Source organism: Antechinus flavipes, chromosome 6 (genome assembly GCF_016432865.1).
Source record: "Antechinus flavipes isolate AdamAnt ecotype Samford, QLD, Australia chromosome 6, AdamAnt_v2, whole genome shotgun sequence".
NCBI lineage: Eukaryota > Metazoa > Chordata > Mammalia > Dasyuromorphia > Dasyuridae > Antechinus > Antechinus flavipes.
The window spans coordinates 176,915,377-176,935,001 of record NC_067403.1 but is presented as its reverse complement, the minus strand read 5'-3'; the positions used below and the strand labels follow the sequence as shown (position 1 = coordinate 176,935,001).

Below are 19,625 nucleotides of genomic sequence, written 5' to 3'. Positions count from 1 at the left end.
TTTCCATCCCCTTGTTATTCTGATTATTCTAATGTGAGAAAAATATGTAATCAAATGAGAAACAATCAAATTGAGAGGGCTGTTTGGGAGAAATACCTGGGTAAGGAGCCTCTGAAATACTTCTCTGATTTGGATAAACATTTGGGCTTTTGTCCCAGGGAAGAATGAGTCTAGTGGAACTATCCTTTCCCACTCTGCATCTTTGTAGCTCATAGGTGAGTTGTAAACCAGAGGCCCATAGAGCATCTGCATTGGAATCATTGTACTGGGTCAAATGATCATTCCCATCCTTATTAACAGAGCTGATGTTTTATAAAGCAATTTAAGGTTTGCAAACCCACATATATTTGAGTTTAGCCATGAACTTGGCAGATAACTACAAGGAATTCACTCTCTTTGTACAGGAAAATTGATAAAGTGACTTGTCCAGGGTCATGTAGTTCTAAGTATCGGAGGTAGGGTTTGAACTCAGGTCAACATTCCAGAGCCATAGATATTCAAGGCCATTTTCTTCTGACAGTGACATTGCCATTGTCTGAAAGGGCACAGTATCCTGCCTCGCATATTTATTAGGTGTGAGGACTGAGCAAAGCACTTTATTTCTCTGAGACTATTTTCTGTGAAGTGGGGATAATTATAGCTTCACAGGATTGCTTGAAGATGATGATCAGAGAATGCTTGGAGGTTCCAGATATGACAGAGCATCCTTATTGTGCCATAGAAATAACAGCTGTTTTTATTACAAAGTATATGGATACTCATTCAGACTTTGCTACCTCTTCATCACAAGATCTCTCACTGATTAATTTATTGAGACTATTTTTGCATGTGCTTAGATTGGTAGCTGTGGGAACTCTCTTGTTTTGCTTTTGTTCACAGGCAGCTCTTTTTAATTCCTGGGACAGTAGAAAGGTTCTTACTTGGTTACCTTGGGGTCCAGGCCAGGCTCATCACAATTGTGTAAGGCAGAAAGAAATGAGGTGAGCAGGGACTGGGTGGGGTCAGCATCCAGTCATCTCTGGGGCAACTTATAGGTCTAAGACACTTTCCCATCCCCTTCTAGACACCAGTGTAGACTTAGCCAGGCTTAGTCAGTATCCAAAGTGGTTTTTCATGGAATATTCCCAACTGTGGTAATCCATATGCTGGATTTAAAGCAAGGAGACCCTTTATTTACAAGTAGGGACAATGAGATTTGAATCCAAGTCTTCTGGCTTTAGAGCTTGTGAGTGTGGGAGGTAGGATTGAACCGATCTCTGTCCAGATCTGTTTCCTTCTCATCCATGCAGCCAGTCTGCTTGTGGAAAGTGAGGCAGACCAACATTTGGCCCTGTTCATTTGTATGGTGTGTTTGGTTAAAAGAAGTTATTTTTATTGGATATCTTTAGAAATGTTTCTTCTGAGACAGGACATCCTTCATCATGAATTGGTTCAAAATATACATATATGGAGAGAGAGAGAGTAATTAAGAGAGAGAGAGAAAGAGAGAGAGAGAGAGAGAGAGAAGGAGAGAGAGAGAGAGAAAGGGGAGAGAGAGAGAGAGAAAGGAGAGAGAGAGAGAAAGGGGAGAGAGAGAGAGAGAAAGGAGAGAGAGAGAGAGAGAGAGAGAGAGAGAGAGAGAGAGAGAGAGAGAGAGAGAAAGGAGAGAGAGAGAGAGAGAGAGAGAGAGAGAGAGAGAGAAAGGAGAGAGAGAGCAAGAGAGAGAAAGGAGAGAGAGAGAGAGAGAAAGGGGAGAGAAAGAGAGAAAGAGAGAGAGAGAGAGAGAGAGAGAGAAAGGAGAGAGAGAGAGAGAGAAAGGGGAGAGAGAGAGAGAGAAAGGAGAGAGAGAGAGAGAGAAAGGGGAGAGAGGAGAGAGAGAGAAAGGAGAGAGAGAGAGAGAGAGAGAGAGAAAGGAGAGAGAGAGAGAGAGAGAAAGGAGAGAGAGAGAGAGAGAAAGGGGAGAGAGAGAGAGAGAGAGAGAGAGAGAGAGAAAGGAGAGAGAGAGAGAGAAAGGGGGGAGAGAGAGAGAGAGAGAGAGAAAGGAGAGAGAGAGAGAGAGAGAGAGAGAGAGAAGAGAGAGAGAGAAAGGAGAGAGAGAGAGAGAGAGAGAGAGAGAGAGAGAGAGAGAGAGAGAAAGGAAGAGAGAGAGAGAGAGAGAGAGAGAGGAGAGAGAGAGAGGAGAGAGAGAGAGAGAGAGAGAGGAGAGAGAGAGAGAGAGAGAGAGAAAGGAGAGAGAGAGAGAGAGAAAGGGAGAGAGAGAGAGAGAGAGAGAGAGAGGAGAGAGAGAGAGAGAGAGAGAGAGAGAGGAGAGAGAGAGAGAAAGGAGGAGAGAGAGAGAGAGAGAAAGAGAGAGAGAGAGAGAGAGAGGAGAGAGAGAGAGAGAGAGAGAGAGAAAGGAGAGAGAGAGAGAGAGAGAGAGAGAGAGAGAGAGAGAAAGGAGAGAGAGAGCAAGAGAGAGAAAGGAGAGAGAGAGAGAGAGAAAGGGGAGAGAAAGAGAGAAAGGAGAGAGAGAGAGAGAGAGAGAGAGAGAAAGGAGAGAGAGAGAGAGAGAAAGGGAGAGAGAGAGAGAGAGAGAAAGGAGAGAGAGAGAGAGAGAGAAAGGGGGGGAGAGAGGAGAGAGAGAGAAAGGAGAGAGAGAGAGAGAGAGAGAGAGAGAAAGGGAGAGAGAGAGAGAGAGAGAGAGAAGAGAGAGAGAGAGAGAGAGAAAGGGGAGAGAGAGAGAGAGAGAGAGAGAGAGAGAGAGAAAGGAGAGAGAGAGAGAGAAAGGGGAGAGAGAGAGAGAGAGAGAGAAAGGAGAGAGAGAGAGAGAGAGAAAGGAGAGAGAGAGAGAGAGAAAGGGGAGAGAGAGAGAGAGAGAGAGAGAGAGAGAGAGAGAGAGAGAGAGAGAGAAAGGGAGAGAGAGAGAGAGAGAGAGAGAGAGAGAGAGAAAGGAGAGAGAGAGAGAGAGAGAGAGAGAGAGAGAGAGAGAGAGAGAGAGAGAGAGAAAGGAGAGAGAGAGAGAGAGAAAGGGGAGAGAGAGAGAGAGAGAGAGAGGAGAGAGAGAGAGAGAGAGAGAGAGAGAAAGGAGAGAGAGAGAGAAAGGAGGGAGAGAGAGAGAGAGAGAGAGAGAAACACCGGGCGGAGGGAGTGTGTTTCGCCACCGGCACAGACCCTGGATGTGGCAGTAACTGCGAGCCTTTAAATCCCCTTCCGGTGGGATGGGCTGTTTATTTCTTTTCCTCGGCCGCCCTCTGGTGGAAGTATGTAGACATTGCAGTTGGGAAAGGGGCTTCTGTAGGTGTGTGCTTATAAAGTAAGCCTTGGGGCTGCTCCAGCTGAAGCGGGAGGAAACCTCGGGTGTTCTGCTCATACCCCCATTTTGTAGATGAAAAAACTGAGGCCCAGGGAAGGAAAGAGACCTTCCCACCATCACATCCTTAGCAAAAATGTCAGGAATTCATAAGCTTGTCAGAAACACACTGTGCTTTGTAAATGTTAAACATATTTTGAGATGGAAAATCATGTTTGGTCTCTGCTTTGTCTAATATCTATCATTTATCTGGAGTTCTAAGTAAGGCATGGTGCAGGTGAATGCTTAATATAGCTGGAGCCAGGTCTCTCGTCTGATATTTAATATATGACTATGGGTAATCACTTAGCATTTACGAGCCTCAATATACCTATATGGAAAATGGGGATAATTAATTCCCCTGGCTGTGGTGGAGCTCCCATAAAATAATGATGCTATCTGTAAGCATTTTGCAGTCCTCAAGGTATTTTACAAATATCAGTTATGATTAACTTGCTTTTCTTTGGCATTAAAATGCTGATTACTTAAGACAGTTTCTCAAGTATTCTATTGTTTGTCACGCTGCCTGATGTAGTGGGATTAGTGTTGTACATGGTAAGCTGCTCTCAGGGCCAGGAACAGCTGTGTTCAGATCTTACCCCTGACACATATTGGGAGTTTGATTATGATGGAGTCACTTCACTCTTGCTGGGTTAACCTTAGTTCTTATCCCATCTCAGTCACGGAGCAGTTATTTGACTTTGAGCAAGTTCTCTAACATTTGGCTACCTCAGTTTCTCCAACTGTAAAAAAGGGATAATAATAGTACCTATCTCCCAGGATTCCTTCCCCCTTTTCTTTTTCTTTTTCTTCCTTTTTTTTTTTTTTTTTACAAGCAATTGGGGTTAAATGACTTGTCCAGGGTCACACGGTTATTAAGTATTTAATGTCTGAGGTCACATTTAAACTAGTGTTCCTGACTTCAAGACCAGTGCTCTATCCACTGTGCCATCTGGCACACTTTTTTGTGTGTGTATGAGGCAATTGGGGTTAAGTGACTTGCTTGGGGTCACACAGCTAGGAAGTGTTAATTATCATAGGCCAAATTTGAACTCAGGTCCTCCTGACTTCAGAGCTAGTGCTCTATCTACTACACCATCTAACTGCCCCTCTTATATAATTTTCATAAAGATCAAATGAGATAGTAAAGGTAAAGCATTCCTGGTCTATAGTAGGTGCTTAATAAATGCTTGTTTAAAAAAAAGCACTTGAGTTGTATTGGTAGACGGGAGTTTTCTGTACCCTTGAAATCTAGATCTACTCTTTATTCTGAAGTTGCTTCCAAAAATGTTAGAATTAAAAATATTTTAGAAATTAGCTTTGTTAACTCAAATAAGAACCCATCATTATTGTGCCCATGCTTAAACATGTTTAAAATAATCATTAGTTAGAAAGACACCAATGTTTTTTAAAAATTGACAGGGCATTTTGAGTTCATTGATTAAATCTCCATCTCCATTAGAGTCAAGGCAGATGGGATAATCAGCCTCTCTCATGTTAGGAATTGTGACTTTTCTGCTTAAGGTGAGGGGCAGGCCAGAAACTCTTGAAGAGCTGAGACTTTTTTGGTGGGGACTTGTCTACCAAAGTGGGGAGAGAAGAGTGGGTGTGGGGGGAGGGGAGGATTTCCAAAGTGGACCCTCTCGCTAGAATAATAGCACGTCCTGTGTGCCAGTGTGGCCGTGTGTGGTAATGGCACCTCACCCCGCTCACTTCATACTGAAGCATCAGAGCCATTTTTCTGGTGTAGATGCTGCCAAAAAAACCAACAATAGATTAAATCAAAATAATGAACTCAGGTTTAGAAGGAACATTGGTGGTAGCTCTTAGGTATTAGTTAGTCTCTTCTAAACCATCTGTGTGAAGTGGTCACCCAGGCCTATCTCTCCAGGCAGCTCGTTCTCTCAGGCAGTCCCTCCCCTTGTCAATGAACCTGAATCCCACGATTGGTGACAGTGATTGTTATTGTTGTCTTTCTGTCTCTTTCATCAAGCTTTTGGCAAGTACTTGCTCCGCCTGTAGGAGCCAGGGAGCGCATGGGGGCCTGCTTCCAGAGGTGTGTAGTTTGTCCTTGGTTTTTGGTCTCCCATTTCATCAGGTAGAAGGGATACGCAGGTGCTGGGCCTGACCTTCATGGGTATCAGGAACTCCCAGATGCAGAAATTCCCTTGACCCATGTCCACTGGCAACTTCTCGGTTGATGATGGTCTAAAAGAATTGTCCAGAGCAGAATTAGACCTTCCGTGGTTCACTGACCAAATCAAAACTGGCAGCCCGGTGGAGAGCTGTGGCTTGCTGCTCCCTGGACTAGGACATTGAGGCAATAAGGGACTGGTTCAGTCATACAGCCACCATAACCCGGGGCTTCTTGGTTCTGATGTTGGCTGTCACTCTAGCACTTCTTGGCTCAAATAGGCACTCAATAAGTGCTCATTGTCTATGCCATCTCTCGTTGATTCAGGTTTATTTGATATTTGTGCTTGCTCCATCGCTGGCTCTCTCTCTACCTCTCTTCCCCTTTTCTCTACCTCCACCTTCCACTTTCTCCCTTTCCCCTTCTCCTTTTTTCCCTCTCTTTCTCTCCCTCTTTCCTCTTTTTCTCCCCCACTTTCCTGTCTTCCTCTCTTTCTCTTCTCCATCTCTCCATTTTCTTTCCTCCTTTCTTTCTCCTTTCTCTTTCTCTCTTCCTTTTTTTCTTTCCTTTTTCCCTTTTGCTCTTGTCCTCTCCTCTCTCCTGCCTCTGTCTCCTTTCCTCACCTCTTTCTTTATCTCTGTCTCTTTCTATCTCTATTTGTCTCCACCTCATCCCTCTCTCTTCCTCCTTCCTACCTTTTTTCATCTTTTCCCCCCTTTCCCCTCTTTCCCATCTCTTTCTCTTTGTCTCTCTGTCTCTGTCTGTCTGCCTTCAGCTCTCTCCTCTCTCTTTCTTCTCTCTAGATGTCCCTCTTCTCCATCCCCTCATGTCACACATCACAAATCTCTTGCTTCCCTCCAGCCCTAAGCTATTTCTTGGGGCTTCCTCCTTTTAGGTATGGCGGATGGAAGATGCCGTGGATTTGTTCATTGGCATTCAGCTGGTGTTTTAATGGGGGATCTTTCTGTCTTCTCTGTACAGGGCTGCATGCCTGGCGGCGGGTCCAGAAGCAGCTGCCTGACCTTCCTAATGGTGAGGTCGGGGAATCAGTGAAGGTGACTCTCGGTGACTTCCTCCAGGCCATGAATGACGTCCGGCCCAGTGCCATGAGGGAAGTGGCCATCGACGTCCCCAATGTAAGTCACACCACATACTGCATCATCTTTGTTCCAATTGCATTATCCTCATATTCCATCTCCCACCTCCCAACCTTTACCCAGGCTGACCCTCATGCTTGGAATTCTGTTTCTCCTTACTTGGAACCTCTCACTCCCTCCAGGGCTCAGCTCATATACCCCCTTTGTAGGGGCCCTTCTTGTCCTCTGAAGCCCTATGCCATTGTTAGGAATCCCTTCTTTTAGAGTGTGAATTTTTTTTTAAGCAAACATTGATTTCATTGATGTGGGGATCTCCCAGATGAGGACATTCCCTCTGCTATTAGACTGTAAACTCCTTGAGGGCAGGAGCTGTCTTTTACCTCTTTTTGTATCTGCAGTGCTTTGCATAGTACCTGACACACACTATGCAGTTTTTGTTATTGAGTTGTTTCAACATTTGGGCTTTTCCATGAAGGCTTTTTTTGGCAAAGGTACTGGAGTGGTTTGCCATTTCCTTTTTCCAGCCCATTTTACAGATGAAACAAATTGGGTTAAATGACTTGCCCAGGGTCACATAGCTAGTAAATGTCTGAAACTGAATTTGAATACGTAAAGAGGAGTCTTCCTGATTCTAAAACTAGTGAGCTATCCACTACACCACCTGGCTGCCCGAAGTGAGCATTTAATAATGGTTATGGAATTGCCTTAACGTGTTTCCTGCTATTTCCTGAAGTTAAATGCTTTCTCCAAAGTCACACAGCCACACACAAGGAGTATGTCAGTCAATCAGCAAGCATTTATTAAGTTCTTATTGTGTGCTGGTGCTCTCACGGGGGAGATAACATCTGAGAACCACAGACAAATGGGATGCACCGGTGATAATTAACAGAGGGAAGTCTTAGCGCTGAGAGGACTTGGGACAGGCTTCCTGTAGAAGGTGGGATTTCAGCAGCGATGTGAAGGAAACGAGGAGGTGGAGATGAAGAGGGAAGAGCATTCCAGATGTGGGAGACGGCCAGAGAGAAGACCTGGCGTCAGGACATGGCAGGGGTCTTGTGCCACTGGGATGCAGAGTACCTGCAATGGAAACTACCCAATAACTAATTGGAAAGGCAAAGGATCAGCTCAGGGAGGGCTTTAAAAACCAGTGGGAGGATGTTCTCTTTGATCATAGGGTAATCAGGAGCCATGGGAGTTCACTGACAGTATGAGAAGGGGGAGAAGTGGTCAGTCCCTTTAGAAAGATCAACCCGATAGCTGAGAAGAGGACGAATTGAAGTGGGGAGAGCCTTGGAGGAGGATCATCAAACATTTATTAAGTGCTTGCTGTGTACCAGCTATTGTTTTAAGTCCCTGGTATATAGTTTTGAAATCAGGAAGGTGCGACTTCCAATTCTGCCTGTGACTTATTGACTATCCCCAGAGATTGTATGTGTGTGTGTGTGTGTGTGTGTGTGTGTGTGTGTGTGTGTGTTGAATATATATTACGGCATATGTATATTTACTGAATATGCATATATATATATATATGCTGAATGTGCTTATGTATTTGCCGAATATGTGTATGTATGCATATATACATACATATATGTGTAAACCTATACATACACTGATTATGTATATAAAGATATATACATATTCAGTAAAATGTAAGCTTTTCAAGGACAAGGACTCTTTCATTTCAGTCCCTTTGTCTGGCACTTAAATGAATTCAACTGAAGATGAATTTGGGGCCAGCTATGTGGTACAATGGATAGAATGCTGGGTTTGGAGTCAGGAAGCCCCAAGTTCAAACCTGGTTCCAGACACTTCCTAGCTGTGTAACCCTGGACAAATCACTTAGGCCTGTTTACCTCGGTTACCTTGGTTTCCAAATGAGCTGGAAAAGAATGGGAGAGCGCTTTAGCATGTTTGCGAAGAAAACCCCAAATGGGTTCATGAAGAGTGGAACACAACCGAAATAACTGAACAAAAAGATAAATTGAGGACTGAGAAGAATTTGAGACTTTGGGAGAGTTTTCCTCCAGGGTAATCTCCCATACTGGAAAGACCTCCTTCACTCCACAATTATGAATCAATCAGTCAGTGACTTGTGCTTTTTCATTGAACTATTTTCTGTATGTTTGTTGGCAACAGTTTCTTATTGTTTTTATTGGAGTAAACACTGGGATAAGAGAAACATAGAGTGGAAAAATTGGAGTTTACATCCTCATTCATCTACTTTATACTATAGACAATTCAATCCCTTCTTGAGAAACCCCTTGATACAATGAAAGGAGTCTTAGATTTGGAGCCTGAACTCAAATTCTATTATAATTCTATTATTCTATTATGTTCTATCTAATCTATTCTATTATTTGAGGCAACTAGGTGTCCTAATTGTTAAAGTGCTGGGCTTGGAGTTAGGAAGAGCCAAATTCACATTCTGCCCCAGACCACTTACTAGCTGCGTGATCCTGAACAAGTCACTTAATCTCTGTTTGCTTCAGTATCCTAATCTATAAAATGGGGATAGTAATACCATCCACCTCCTTAGGCTGTTGTGAGGCTCAAATAAGATAATAATTGTAAAGACTTAATCATGTGTAAAGCACGGTGCTTTGGCATAAGGAAAATATTATATAAATGTTATTTACTATTATGGTTATTATTATTATTACCACCATCTTCCAGAGATGTTATGAGGATCAAATGAGATATAAAGTGTTTAGCCTAGTGCCTGTTTGCTAAGTATGTTGGAGATAAAGGAGGCTTTTGTACAATGTTGGCTTGTATGCCAAAAAGTGCCTCATCAGGGAAATGCAAGAGTCCAAGCAAAGAAAAAAAATGAACGGATGCTAAATTAGCTATCTTCCATTAATGGACCCTTAAGGACTTATATGGCTGGTAAAGAAGGCAGTGCAAGACAGGGAGAACAGTTGGGCCAAGAACACACATCACAATGGGACCCATGGACTCTCATGGAAGGACTCCAGTAAGACTAAGAACAACACATATATTGGTGAGAAGATAAAGATGGTGTATGGCTGATTTTCAGGGATTCTGGATCCACACCAGTGAGACTATTTCATGAAACTCTGAGCCTTCAGCCAGCATTTAGAACGGATACAAGTTGATAAAGTCCATTGAAGTATTTTGAGATTTCATTGAGAAATGCAGAGTAGACCCGTGTGTATGTTATGTGTATATGTGTTTGTTTGTGTGTGTGTGCTAATTCAGCCAGAGAAAGCCTGCCACTCTTTCCACCACTGATTGTGGATTGGGTTCTTACAGGAACAGCAAGTCCTCCCTAGCTCACACACTGTTCTGGGCTGGGGATCCATCACGTCACTGACCTACACCTTTCCCCAGTAATCTATGTGTCACAGTGTTGTTTTTTAGATGAATGACAGGCGGGTCTCTTTGGTCACCAGAATGGAACTGTTAGGGTGGATTGTTTATTAATTCTGGCACGCTCATATTTCCTTTGTGGCTTTTTGAGAAAAGAACCAGGAAAGTTACCAGCCCTGAAAGTTCTGGCAGAAAAAGAAAACTGGCTGTGAGGACGTTGGGAGAATCAGCTTTTCTTGTGGCTGACTCAATGTATGACACACAGTGGGTGTTTAATGATATTCTTTGAATGAATTGGGGTGACAAAGATGAATGAATCTTCCAGGGAAGAAATAGTGGACAGAGGAAGATTCCGACTTTTCTTAGTTATGTGATCCTGGAGAAAAGGCTTTTAATTTCTCATAGCCTTAATGTCGTGATCTCTAAAATGGAAGTAAAATTAGCACCTTTTTCATAGAGTTTTGATGAAATGGAGTTATAAGTGAGGTGCTTCCAAAACCTTAAAATGCTACACAACTATTAGATATTATTAAATAATAATATATATTTTATAATTCCATTAATGTTAAAATTTATAGAGTACCTTTCATAACAGCTTTTGTGAGGTGAAGGGTAGGGTGAGTATTATTTCCATTTTCCAGATGAGGAAAATGAGATCATAGTTGGCTGATTAGTAAATTTTGGAGTTTGTCAGGATTTGAACATGAGTTTCCTAATTCTCAAATCCATTGGTCTTTCTAGTAGACCATATTCATGGCTGCCTAATTAGTGCTAGGGAAGCATAGACTCTATTTGGATTCATGTCCTCTTCGTGAGTTCTATGACCCAAGATGCATTACGGCCAGGGAGAACTCTTTGATAATGAATTGACCAACAATTCACATCTGAACATAATTATTTTGTAAACATTTAGCTTCAGGTCAGAGGGGGAAACCCCGGGATTTCTCTTTGTTGGTAGAGTCCATATAATTCTGGGGAAACTTGTGTGATTTAGGCTGTGGTAGAGAAAGCTTTTTGCTGAGAGCTTCTCTCTCCTTTTCCCCATTAGAACCATTACTGCTAACTAATGGATCAGGAAGCAACCATTTGAGTACCTATATAAGTCCAGGGTCCTGTACTCAACTCTGGGATCGCAAATAGAAACAGTTTTCTGTGAGGGGAGGTTTGCTTATTATAAGCCAGCATTGGGTTTTGGTAGCAATTAGCAGTCTTCTAAATGCTATGAAGTGGAAAAAAAAAAAAAAAAGGGCTACCTAAGAGCCAGGGATGGAAATCAATACCATCAGTGAAAATGTAATTGGATAATTACAAGAAAAGGTCAAAAAACTCTCCTCAGCAGTGAAAGATTATTTCAGTGTTTAGCTGACCAGTCATTCAGTTAGCTTTTTATTAAACACCTACTATGTGTCAGGTACTTACTATGTGCTAGGATTAGGAGAAGAGGCAAAAGATAGTGCCTGGTCTTAAGGAACACACAATCTAATGAGAACAAGAAAATATGTAGAAACAAAGTTTTATACAGAATAAATAGGAAGTGATTAACAGAGAGAGGAAACTAGAATTAAGAGGGGTTGGGAAAGGTTTCCTGTAAGAGATGGGAGTTTGGGACTTGAAACAGTGGAACCCAAACTAAGTGTCCCAGGTGGCCCAGTGATGAAGGGACCATCTTGACAAGTGGTGGATTTTCCCTTCTTAGAGGCCTCGGAGCAAAGGTTGGATGGGGGCAGCCAAGAGGAGGAATTCCGAATGAGGTACAGAATGAGCTAGATAGTTTCTGAAGTATCTTCTCTGACTGCTCTGTGGTCTGCTCTGCTTAGATCACATCTGGAATTTGTTGGAATCTTTACAAACTGCTAACTCATTAGAGTTGATACATTATTGATCTGATCTTACAAGAAGATGTTTTAGGCCAGAACCTGAAACAAGGTACTAAGTAGAACTAATTGATACAATGCTTGTGTTCACACCTTTACTCATTGGAGTTCACAAGTATAAAGATTCACAAAGTAAACTTTTATGGGTTTCTCCCATAGTGCTCTCTGGCCCTAAGAGCTTCAAGGGAGGTATGAATTCACAAAGTCACAAAGTTTACTTTGTGAATCTCCCATACTTGTGAACTCCAATGAGTAAAGGTGTGAACACAAGCATTGTATCAATTAGTTCTACTTAGTACCTTGTTTCAGGTTCTGGCCCAAAACATCTTCTTGTAAGATCAGATCAATAATCTATCAACTCTAATGAGTTAGCAATTTGTAAAGATTCCAACAAATTCCCATCTTGTTCATTTTTAGAAAGGGCATTGGAAGACATGAATTTCTGCAGAAGATAGGGCACCAGGATGAGGGTACTGAGGATTTTGAAAGACTTTGTCCCTGAGGCTTTGAGAATGTGTTGGAACTCTGATCACTTGGTAGAATGGAAAGGACATTGACTGTCAAGCCACCAGATTTAGGTTCAAATCCTCTTTGACCTACTTGTGTGACCTTTGGCAGATTTTTAAATCTTCTCTAATCTCAGTTTTCTCAATAATACTATTAGGTGGTTAAACTAGATGGCCTCCAGGGCCCTTCCCAAACCTTCATCTATGATCCTTCAGTCTTTTGGGGTTACTAAACTGATCTTACATATCCTAAGAAGTTCCACAGTTCTCTTGTTAATTGAGCTCATGAAAGACTTTCTTAATTTTCTTCTGATGCTATATTTATAGTCCATGATATTATGCCATTTTTCTTTTAGGATTTCATGAGGTGGCAGCTGTCCATGGTGCCTGCAGTGTCACCTCTGAGCTCAGACAAGATGAACACTAATTAGAAGATGATTTTCTGTAGCAAATTATAAGAGAAAAAAGTCCTGTGATAGCAACATTGCTATAGGGAGACTCCTCTTTTCCTTTCCTTGCTATGTCTTGGCAAATGTGTCTATAAGAAAGAGTAGTGTGTCAAGCCATCTGGGTGATTTATGTCTAAGAGTGTTCAGAAATGGAACCATTGTTAAGACCCACTTCAACCAAGTAGGAGATGACAGTGTATATTTCTCTTTCTTTTGAGGAATGGTTTCAGGTGGGGGGATCCAACATGTGCCGACATTAGTTTAGTCAAAAGGAATGGGATGTCCCTGGATGAGTAATGTTGTCAATTAGAACTGAACCTTTGGTGTTGAAATGACCTATTTTAATGTTTGTTTTTGAGTGGACAAGGATTTTGTTAAGATGGAACTTAGTCATGTTTGTACTTCCCATGTGGTGGACATATAAGAATGTCTGAGTCAGTTTTATTCACTTTTATCTGAGTGAACATTTGTCTAAATTAATGTGCACAAATATTCATTCAGTGTTATTCAGTGAGCATTTATAGAGTGCCAACTGTGTACTGGGGATGAAAAGACAGAAATACAATATTCCCATTCTGGAATAAACTTGTGAGGGAAACAACATATACATATATATAAATAAAACATACTAAATTTACATAATAAATATATACAAAGTAAATCCAAAAAAATACTTTGTTTAGAATAGGCGTTCAATGCCTTTTTTGTTTCATGAATATATATATATATATATATATGTGTATATGTATACACGTATACATATACACATATGATGTACATAATAAGTATATACAAAGTAAATACAAAAACAATTTTGTTTAGAATAGTCATTCAATGCCTTTTTTATTTCATAGACCTTTTGGTCAGTCTGGAGAAAGAAACCCATGGGTTCCTTCTTAAAATAATAATTTGTTGTTTCTATTCATAATTGAAGGAAATGATGCTGTTTCAGGGAGAGGTAGTGAAAAGAAGGATGGAGATATTTTTCCCATCCAAGTTCACAGAGTCCCCTTAATCTTTCCCCACAGGTTATCTACCCCTTGGATCTAGAATCATATTTCTCAAATTGCTGTAAAACCCTTGCATTTCCACCTGATGGAGATCTGGCTTCTGGGAGAAAATGTTGATGCCAACAGTACTTTGGCTATTAAAATATTAACTATTATTTTATGTATCTAGCAATATTGATCATATCCAGATATGTTTCAATATAAAAATAAGCTTACTTTCCTCGTTTTATCTAAAATTTTTATTTTGTGATTCTTTTGGTATCTTAGGATTCTTTTAGACTAGCCCTAGTGGGGCTGTGAGTCTGTACCTAGCCGTAAAGTATCCCATGATGATTCTGGTTTGGGAGATGTCTGTTGGAATTCTCCTGGGATGTAGGACAGAGAGCCCCAGAATTGCCTCCTAATCCTGGCATGAAAACTCCTGTGTGATTTTTGATAAGGAACGTAACCTTGTGGGCTTCACTTTCCTTGTGTATTTAAAAATAGATGGTTGGATCTGGATATTGCATTTATTTCCTTTTCTTTTTTTCCTTTTGAATTTTTTTCCTTATAAACCTAATAAACATAAACATTTTGTTTAATAAAGAACAAAAAAAGAAGCTGGCATATAAATTATGAATTTCTACAAGATGTAGCTATCTGAAAAATTACTATTTGTTCCTTTTTTAATTCTTTAAGTCTTTTTTTAATGGGCCAGTTTGAGGAAGCTAGAAGGCACAGTGTTGGGCTTAAAGTCAGAAAGACTTGAATTCTTCAAATACTTAATAACTGTGTGCAAATCAGTTAACTTCCCTCTGCCTCAGTTTGCAAAATAGGGATAATAGTAGCATCTACCTCTAACAGTTATTGTGAGATTCAAATAAGATAATAATTGTGAGGTATTTCATAAACTTTAAGGCTCTATTTAAATCCCAATTATTAATATTTTTATTATTGTTTCATTTAACAGTAATGTTAGATTCATCTCCACTTAGCATGAGTTTATCAGATTCCTCATAATCTGTCAAAGTTAGCTTTAAACTATAGTCTTTTAATAATTTTTATTTTTTAAATTAGCAAGCATTTATTTTATACACCTTCTCTCATCAAGAAAAGGACAAAACCCTTTGAACAGGCCTATATAGTTAAACAAAATAAATCCCCATATTGGTTAATCATTCCCCAATTTTTAGGCATTCCCATAATTTCCAATTGTTTGTGATCACAGAAAGAGTTGCTGTAAATATTTTCGTAGCTCTTGGTTCTAAAGAGATTCTACCGATCATATTAAGGAGATGAACATTTTTTACTTTGCTTTTAGTGTTTTGTTTTTGTTTTTAACTAGAAATAAGCATTGTGTTTTGTCAAGAACTTTGTATTGATATAAACACATGATTTTTATTGATTTCATTTATATCTTATATTATTTAAATATCATATTATTTATTATTGCATTATATTGTTTTATTATTTAATATTTTGATGTTATATTATCTGATATTATATTATTTAAATTCTCTCTTTATCCTTTTCTCAATCTAAATGTTTTGCATTTTTGTCAGTATTTGTCTTGTCTCAGTCATGTTTCTTGAGCATATAATTGGTTCTTCTTTTTCATTTATATGTCATGACTTCTCCTTTTTTTTTACTTTTTCACTTGGTAAATTAGTTTTCCTCTTTTTCTCCCTCCCTCCCTATCTTTCTCCCCCCTTCTCTCTCTCTCTCTCTTTGTTTATGTGTGTCTGTCTGTCTCTCTGTCTCTTAAACAAACAAAATAGCTGATCATTTTATGTCTATTTTTAAAAAAATATTTTTTATTTTGAAAAAAATTTCTTTACATTATCCCTTGCACTCACTTCTGTTGTGACTTTTTCTTTCCCTCCCTCCATCTCCTTCCCCAGATTGCAAGCAGTCCTATACATGTTAAATATGTCACAGTATAAACTAAATACAACATATGTGTGCAGAACCAAACAGTTCTCTTGTTGCACAGGAAGAATTGGATTCAGAAGATAAAAATAACCCGGGAAGAAAAACAAAAATGCAAACAGTTTACATTCATTTCCCAGTGTTCTTTCTCTGGGTGTAACTGCTTCTGTCCATCATTTGATCATTTTATATCTAGAAGTCAATTAACTTTTCAGCTCTGCATCTTGAAAAGCCCTTCTAGGTAGAATGCCCATATGCAGAGGTAGAATAGTCACTGTCCAGGACTAGGGAAACCAGGACAATGATCTACTAATAAGGAAAATATTGTCTTCATTGCATCTGAAGACTCTTTCACGTCAAAAGTTCTATGAGTCTGGACAGTGAGGAACTTTGGCTAGTCTGGTCTCGTTGCCTCAAAACCCTCCCCACTAATCCATTCTACTCTTAGCTGCAAGAGTGATTTTTCTAAAACTAAACATCTGACTTTGTCTATCCCCTTTTCAATGAGCGACACTGGCTCCTTATTTCCTCTAGGTTCAAATATAAAATCCTCTGATATTTAAAGCCTTTCATAATCTACCATCTTTCTGCCTTTTTAGACCTCTTATATTTCATTCCCCTCCACAAACTATAATCCATCTATAATGGCTTGTTTGCAGTTCCATACACATGACATTTCATTTCCTTTCTTTTGATACCATGCTTTTAATCTATGGCTTCATGCTGTTTTTCTGTTTGATGCATTATTAGCTGGAAAGGGACCACAGGGGGCTTTGTTGTTACTTGTGGGCTGTGGAATGATTATCATTGGTGAGAAAAGTACTTTCTTTAGGAAAAAATATGAGGGGGAAAAATCCTCTAAAAAAATCCTTCTAAAAGTTCCCTTCCTTTCTTTTTCTCTTCCTTCCTTTCATTCCTTTCTTTTCCCTCCCTTCATTTCTTCCTTCCTTCCTCTTTTTTCTCCTTCCTTCTCTTCACTTCCATAAATATACAAGTATTAGATATATGTGGGAACCATTAGATTTATTCTGTTTGGCCTGAAAAGGCAGAACTAGGAGCAGTAGGTGGAAGCAGAGAGACAGAATTGGAATTAATGATGTAGGAAAATCTGTTCTAATGATTAGAGGTGTCCACTAGGGATATAGTTGTCCAGAAAGTTGTTGGTTCCACCATATTGGAATCAAAGGCTGGAAGCCTATTTGGAGAGGTCATAGGGGAGAGAAATGTTTTTAACCAAGTGTGAGTTGTGCTAGATATCCATTGAGTACCCTTTGCACTGGCTTTCTTGAGTGACTGCCAGGGTCTCTTCAAGGTCTCAGTCTTGTGATCTCTGATCTTGTCAATTCTTCAGATTTAAGGGTTGGCAAGTTGCAGATTTGTTAATATGTACCTAGTATCATCAGCTAAATAAATCTTCTTCATTCTCCCTCATTTTAAGAAGTCAGCAGCAAGGTTCCCTGTGATCTGAATAATCAAAAGCCTGTCTGTTGCATTAATTACATATTCAACACTTACCTCCTTATTTACTTTTTTTCTTCTGGCATCTTTTCAGATGAGCCTAGAGCCTTGGGATGTGGTAAGTCAGCCTGGTTACAGGGGATGAGCTCATTAGTGGTAGATTTCTTGGGCAACGATGGGGGAGGGGATTAAAATTGGCATTTAATTGACCATAATTAAATTCCCTCCTTAAGACACCCTCAGGATGAGTAGCAAGGATCCCTCATGCCAAATTTTCTGTTTTTCCAAAGAGCTTATTTTTATTCTCTGGTTTCTGCAAACTCAAGAGGTAGAGGCTGTGAGCGTTTGTCCTTGAGCAAAAAGGCTGATTTTGTGAAGGAGAAGTTATTGTGGTCTCTGGAAACATACTTAATTCTATCTTGTCAAAACTTTGGAAAAGAGCTTCATTTGACTTTGTTTCTTATATAGACCAGTGGTTGGTAAATATGTGATTGCACACTCCAGAAGTAAAAACAGACAGCCAAAATAAAATTGAGTATGTACCCTCAACATTTGAATTTACTTATTTATAAATTACTTGTGCTATTGTACTATGGAATCTCTCTGCTCATGGTGAGACTTTTACTAGGTTAGAGGAACTTAGATCTAATACTGAAAGGGACCTTGGAGACCAGCTAGTTCTAACCTCATCATTGTACAGATGAGGAAACTGAAGCACAAATAGACTATATGACTTGTTCAGGATACACATACAGCCATATGCATGGCTGGACTTGAACCCAGGTCTTATTTCTAAGGGCCAGCTTCTTATCCACAATTCCATTTTGCCTCTCAAATATGAAATGTTATTAGCATTTCCCCAATGCCTTGCAGAGCTTACTGCCTACAATAAAGCACATAATAAATGGTTGTTGAATTGAGTATGATTAAAAAAAGAGAGTGGGATGGTTGAAACTGGTGACTATCTGAATTACAAGGGAATTTCAATCAAATAACATGACGGGGAATCTATAGTTTCTCCATTGTGAAGGAGATTTGCAAGAAAGCAGGCCAACAATCCTGATTCTGCAGCCTTTTATTATTGTTGTTATTTTTGGTTTTTGCTAGTGGCTTTGGGCATCCCATTTGTTCTCTTCCCCCTGCTCCCCCTCCACTTCATCATCTCCACATCCTTTTGAAATACATCTCTGGTCTTAGGTTAAGACAAGATCAGGATATGAAATGTTCTTGGCAAGGGTTCCCACGGAACACAGGAAATAGCTACCCAGGATCTCTGTTTCATCATGTCTCAGGAAGGTTCTGTCGGCTTTCAGACGGCACAGACAAGCAGCCTGTCTGGGGGACCCTTTGTTTGCCAAGCTTACTTACGTGCCAACATAGCCAGCGCCTGAGCAGGGAAGTGCAATCAGCCACTCTCCCCTTCTGCAGAAGATGTGCTTGAGAGGCTTGTAAAACTTGGGGGAACTTAAATCATAGGGCCCTGGAAAGGATCTTAGACCTGGAGGGAGGGGGGCCCAATCCTTTCTTTTTACAAATGAAGAAACTGAGGTCCAGAATGGGGAAAGCTCTTGTTAAGTATACTAGGGCATCATATTATTTAAAATAGGCTTCTTTTAAGTTTTTATTATTTTTAAAGCAAAGTATTATTTTGTAATGTTTTTGTTTAGTCTTGTTTTCTCTCATATCTGATACAGGACGGTCTATCTTTTGTATATTCTTAATTCCATATTAAATCTGTAAGTCTGCAAGTCTTTAATTAACTGTTCTCATGTATCAGCCAGCCTAAGAAATGCTTTCAGAATTTTTTCCTGTACTTTCTTTCAGTACGTTAAGATAAAGGTGGGAGAGGAGTGGAGGGATGAGGAGCATGGAAGAACTGGCACAGTTTCTCCAACTCTTAGTAGATAATTGAATGTATTCCTTTGATTTAAAGTCATCATCTTATGGAAAACCCTCTGAGAATAAGACTCTGAACCCACTTCCCTGGGTGAAGCCTTCCCATAATAAAGAATTAGTAGAAGGAAATTGTTTAAGAAAGCAAGATCCAAGATGACAGGAAGTTTGCTTGTTATGGAATAGTAATTCCAGAGGAGGATGAGACTTTCATGGAATATCACCCCTCTCTTGGTTGATTATTGTGCTTGCTGGTGGCTAGGAAAGATACCATATAGCCCTCCTTCTTTCTCTGAGTTAATGGCTATTCTTCCACCAGTTGCTCCAGAGCAGGAGCAATTGCAGTACAGATTGAAAGCAGAACCCAGACCCAGATTCTGCTCCTCACCACTACAACAGCCATTGGAAACTTGAGTTTCATTGTTATTATTGTATCTATAGCCTTTCCATTGTGTTGGAGGGCCAAAGACCTGATACTGTAGTCTTTTATTATTGTTATTATTTTTGGTTAATAAAATAATAACACCCACTGTTATTCCAATGGTATCTCTTGTTTCTTTTCCTTTCTCTGTATCAATTCATCACTGGCCATTTTGGAAAAAACCTTATCTCCAACCTTCACTTCTCATTCTCTTATTTCTATCCTCCTCAACCACATC

The 19,625-nt window shown here is 40.1% G+C and overlaps 1 protein-coding gene across 1 annotated transcript in view; it reads left to right on the top strand.

Moving 5' to 3' along the window:
- SPATA5 (spermatogenesis associated 5) overlaps positions 1–19,625 on the top strand; it is a 242,584-nt gene that overhangs the window by 21,137 nt on the left and 201,822 nt on the right. Inside the window, exon 10 of the mRNA XM_051966244.1 lies at positions 6,423–6,577. Within this exon, the coding sequence (XP_051822204.1) occupies positions 6,423–6,577 (155 nt within the window). The remainder of the gene's footprint in view (positions 1–6,422; positions 6,578–19,625) is intronic.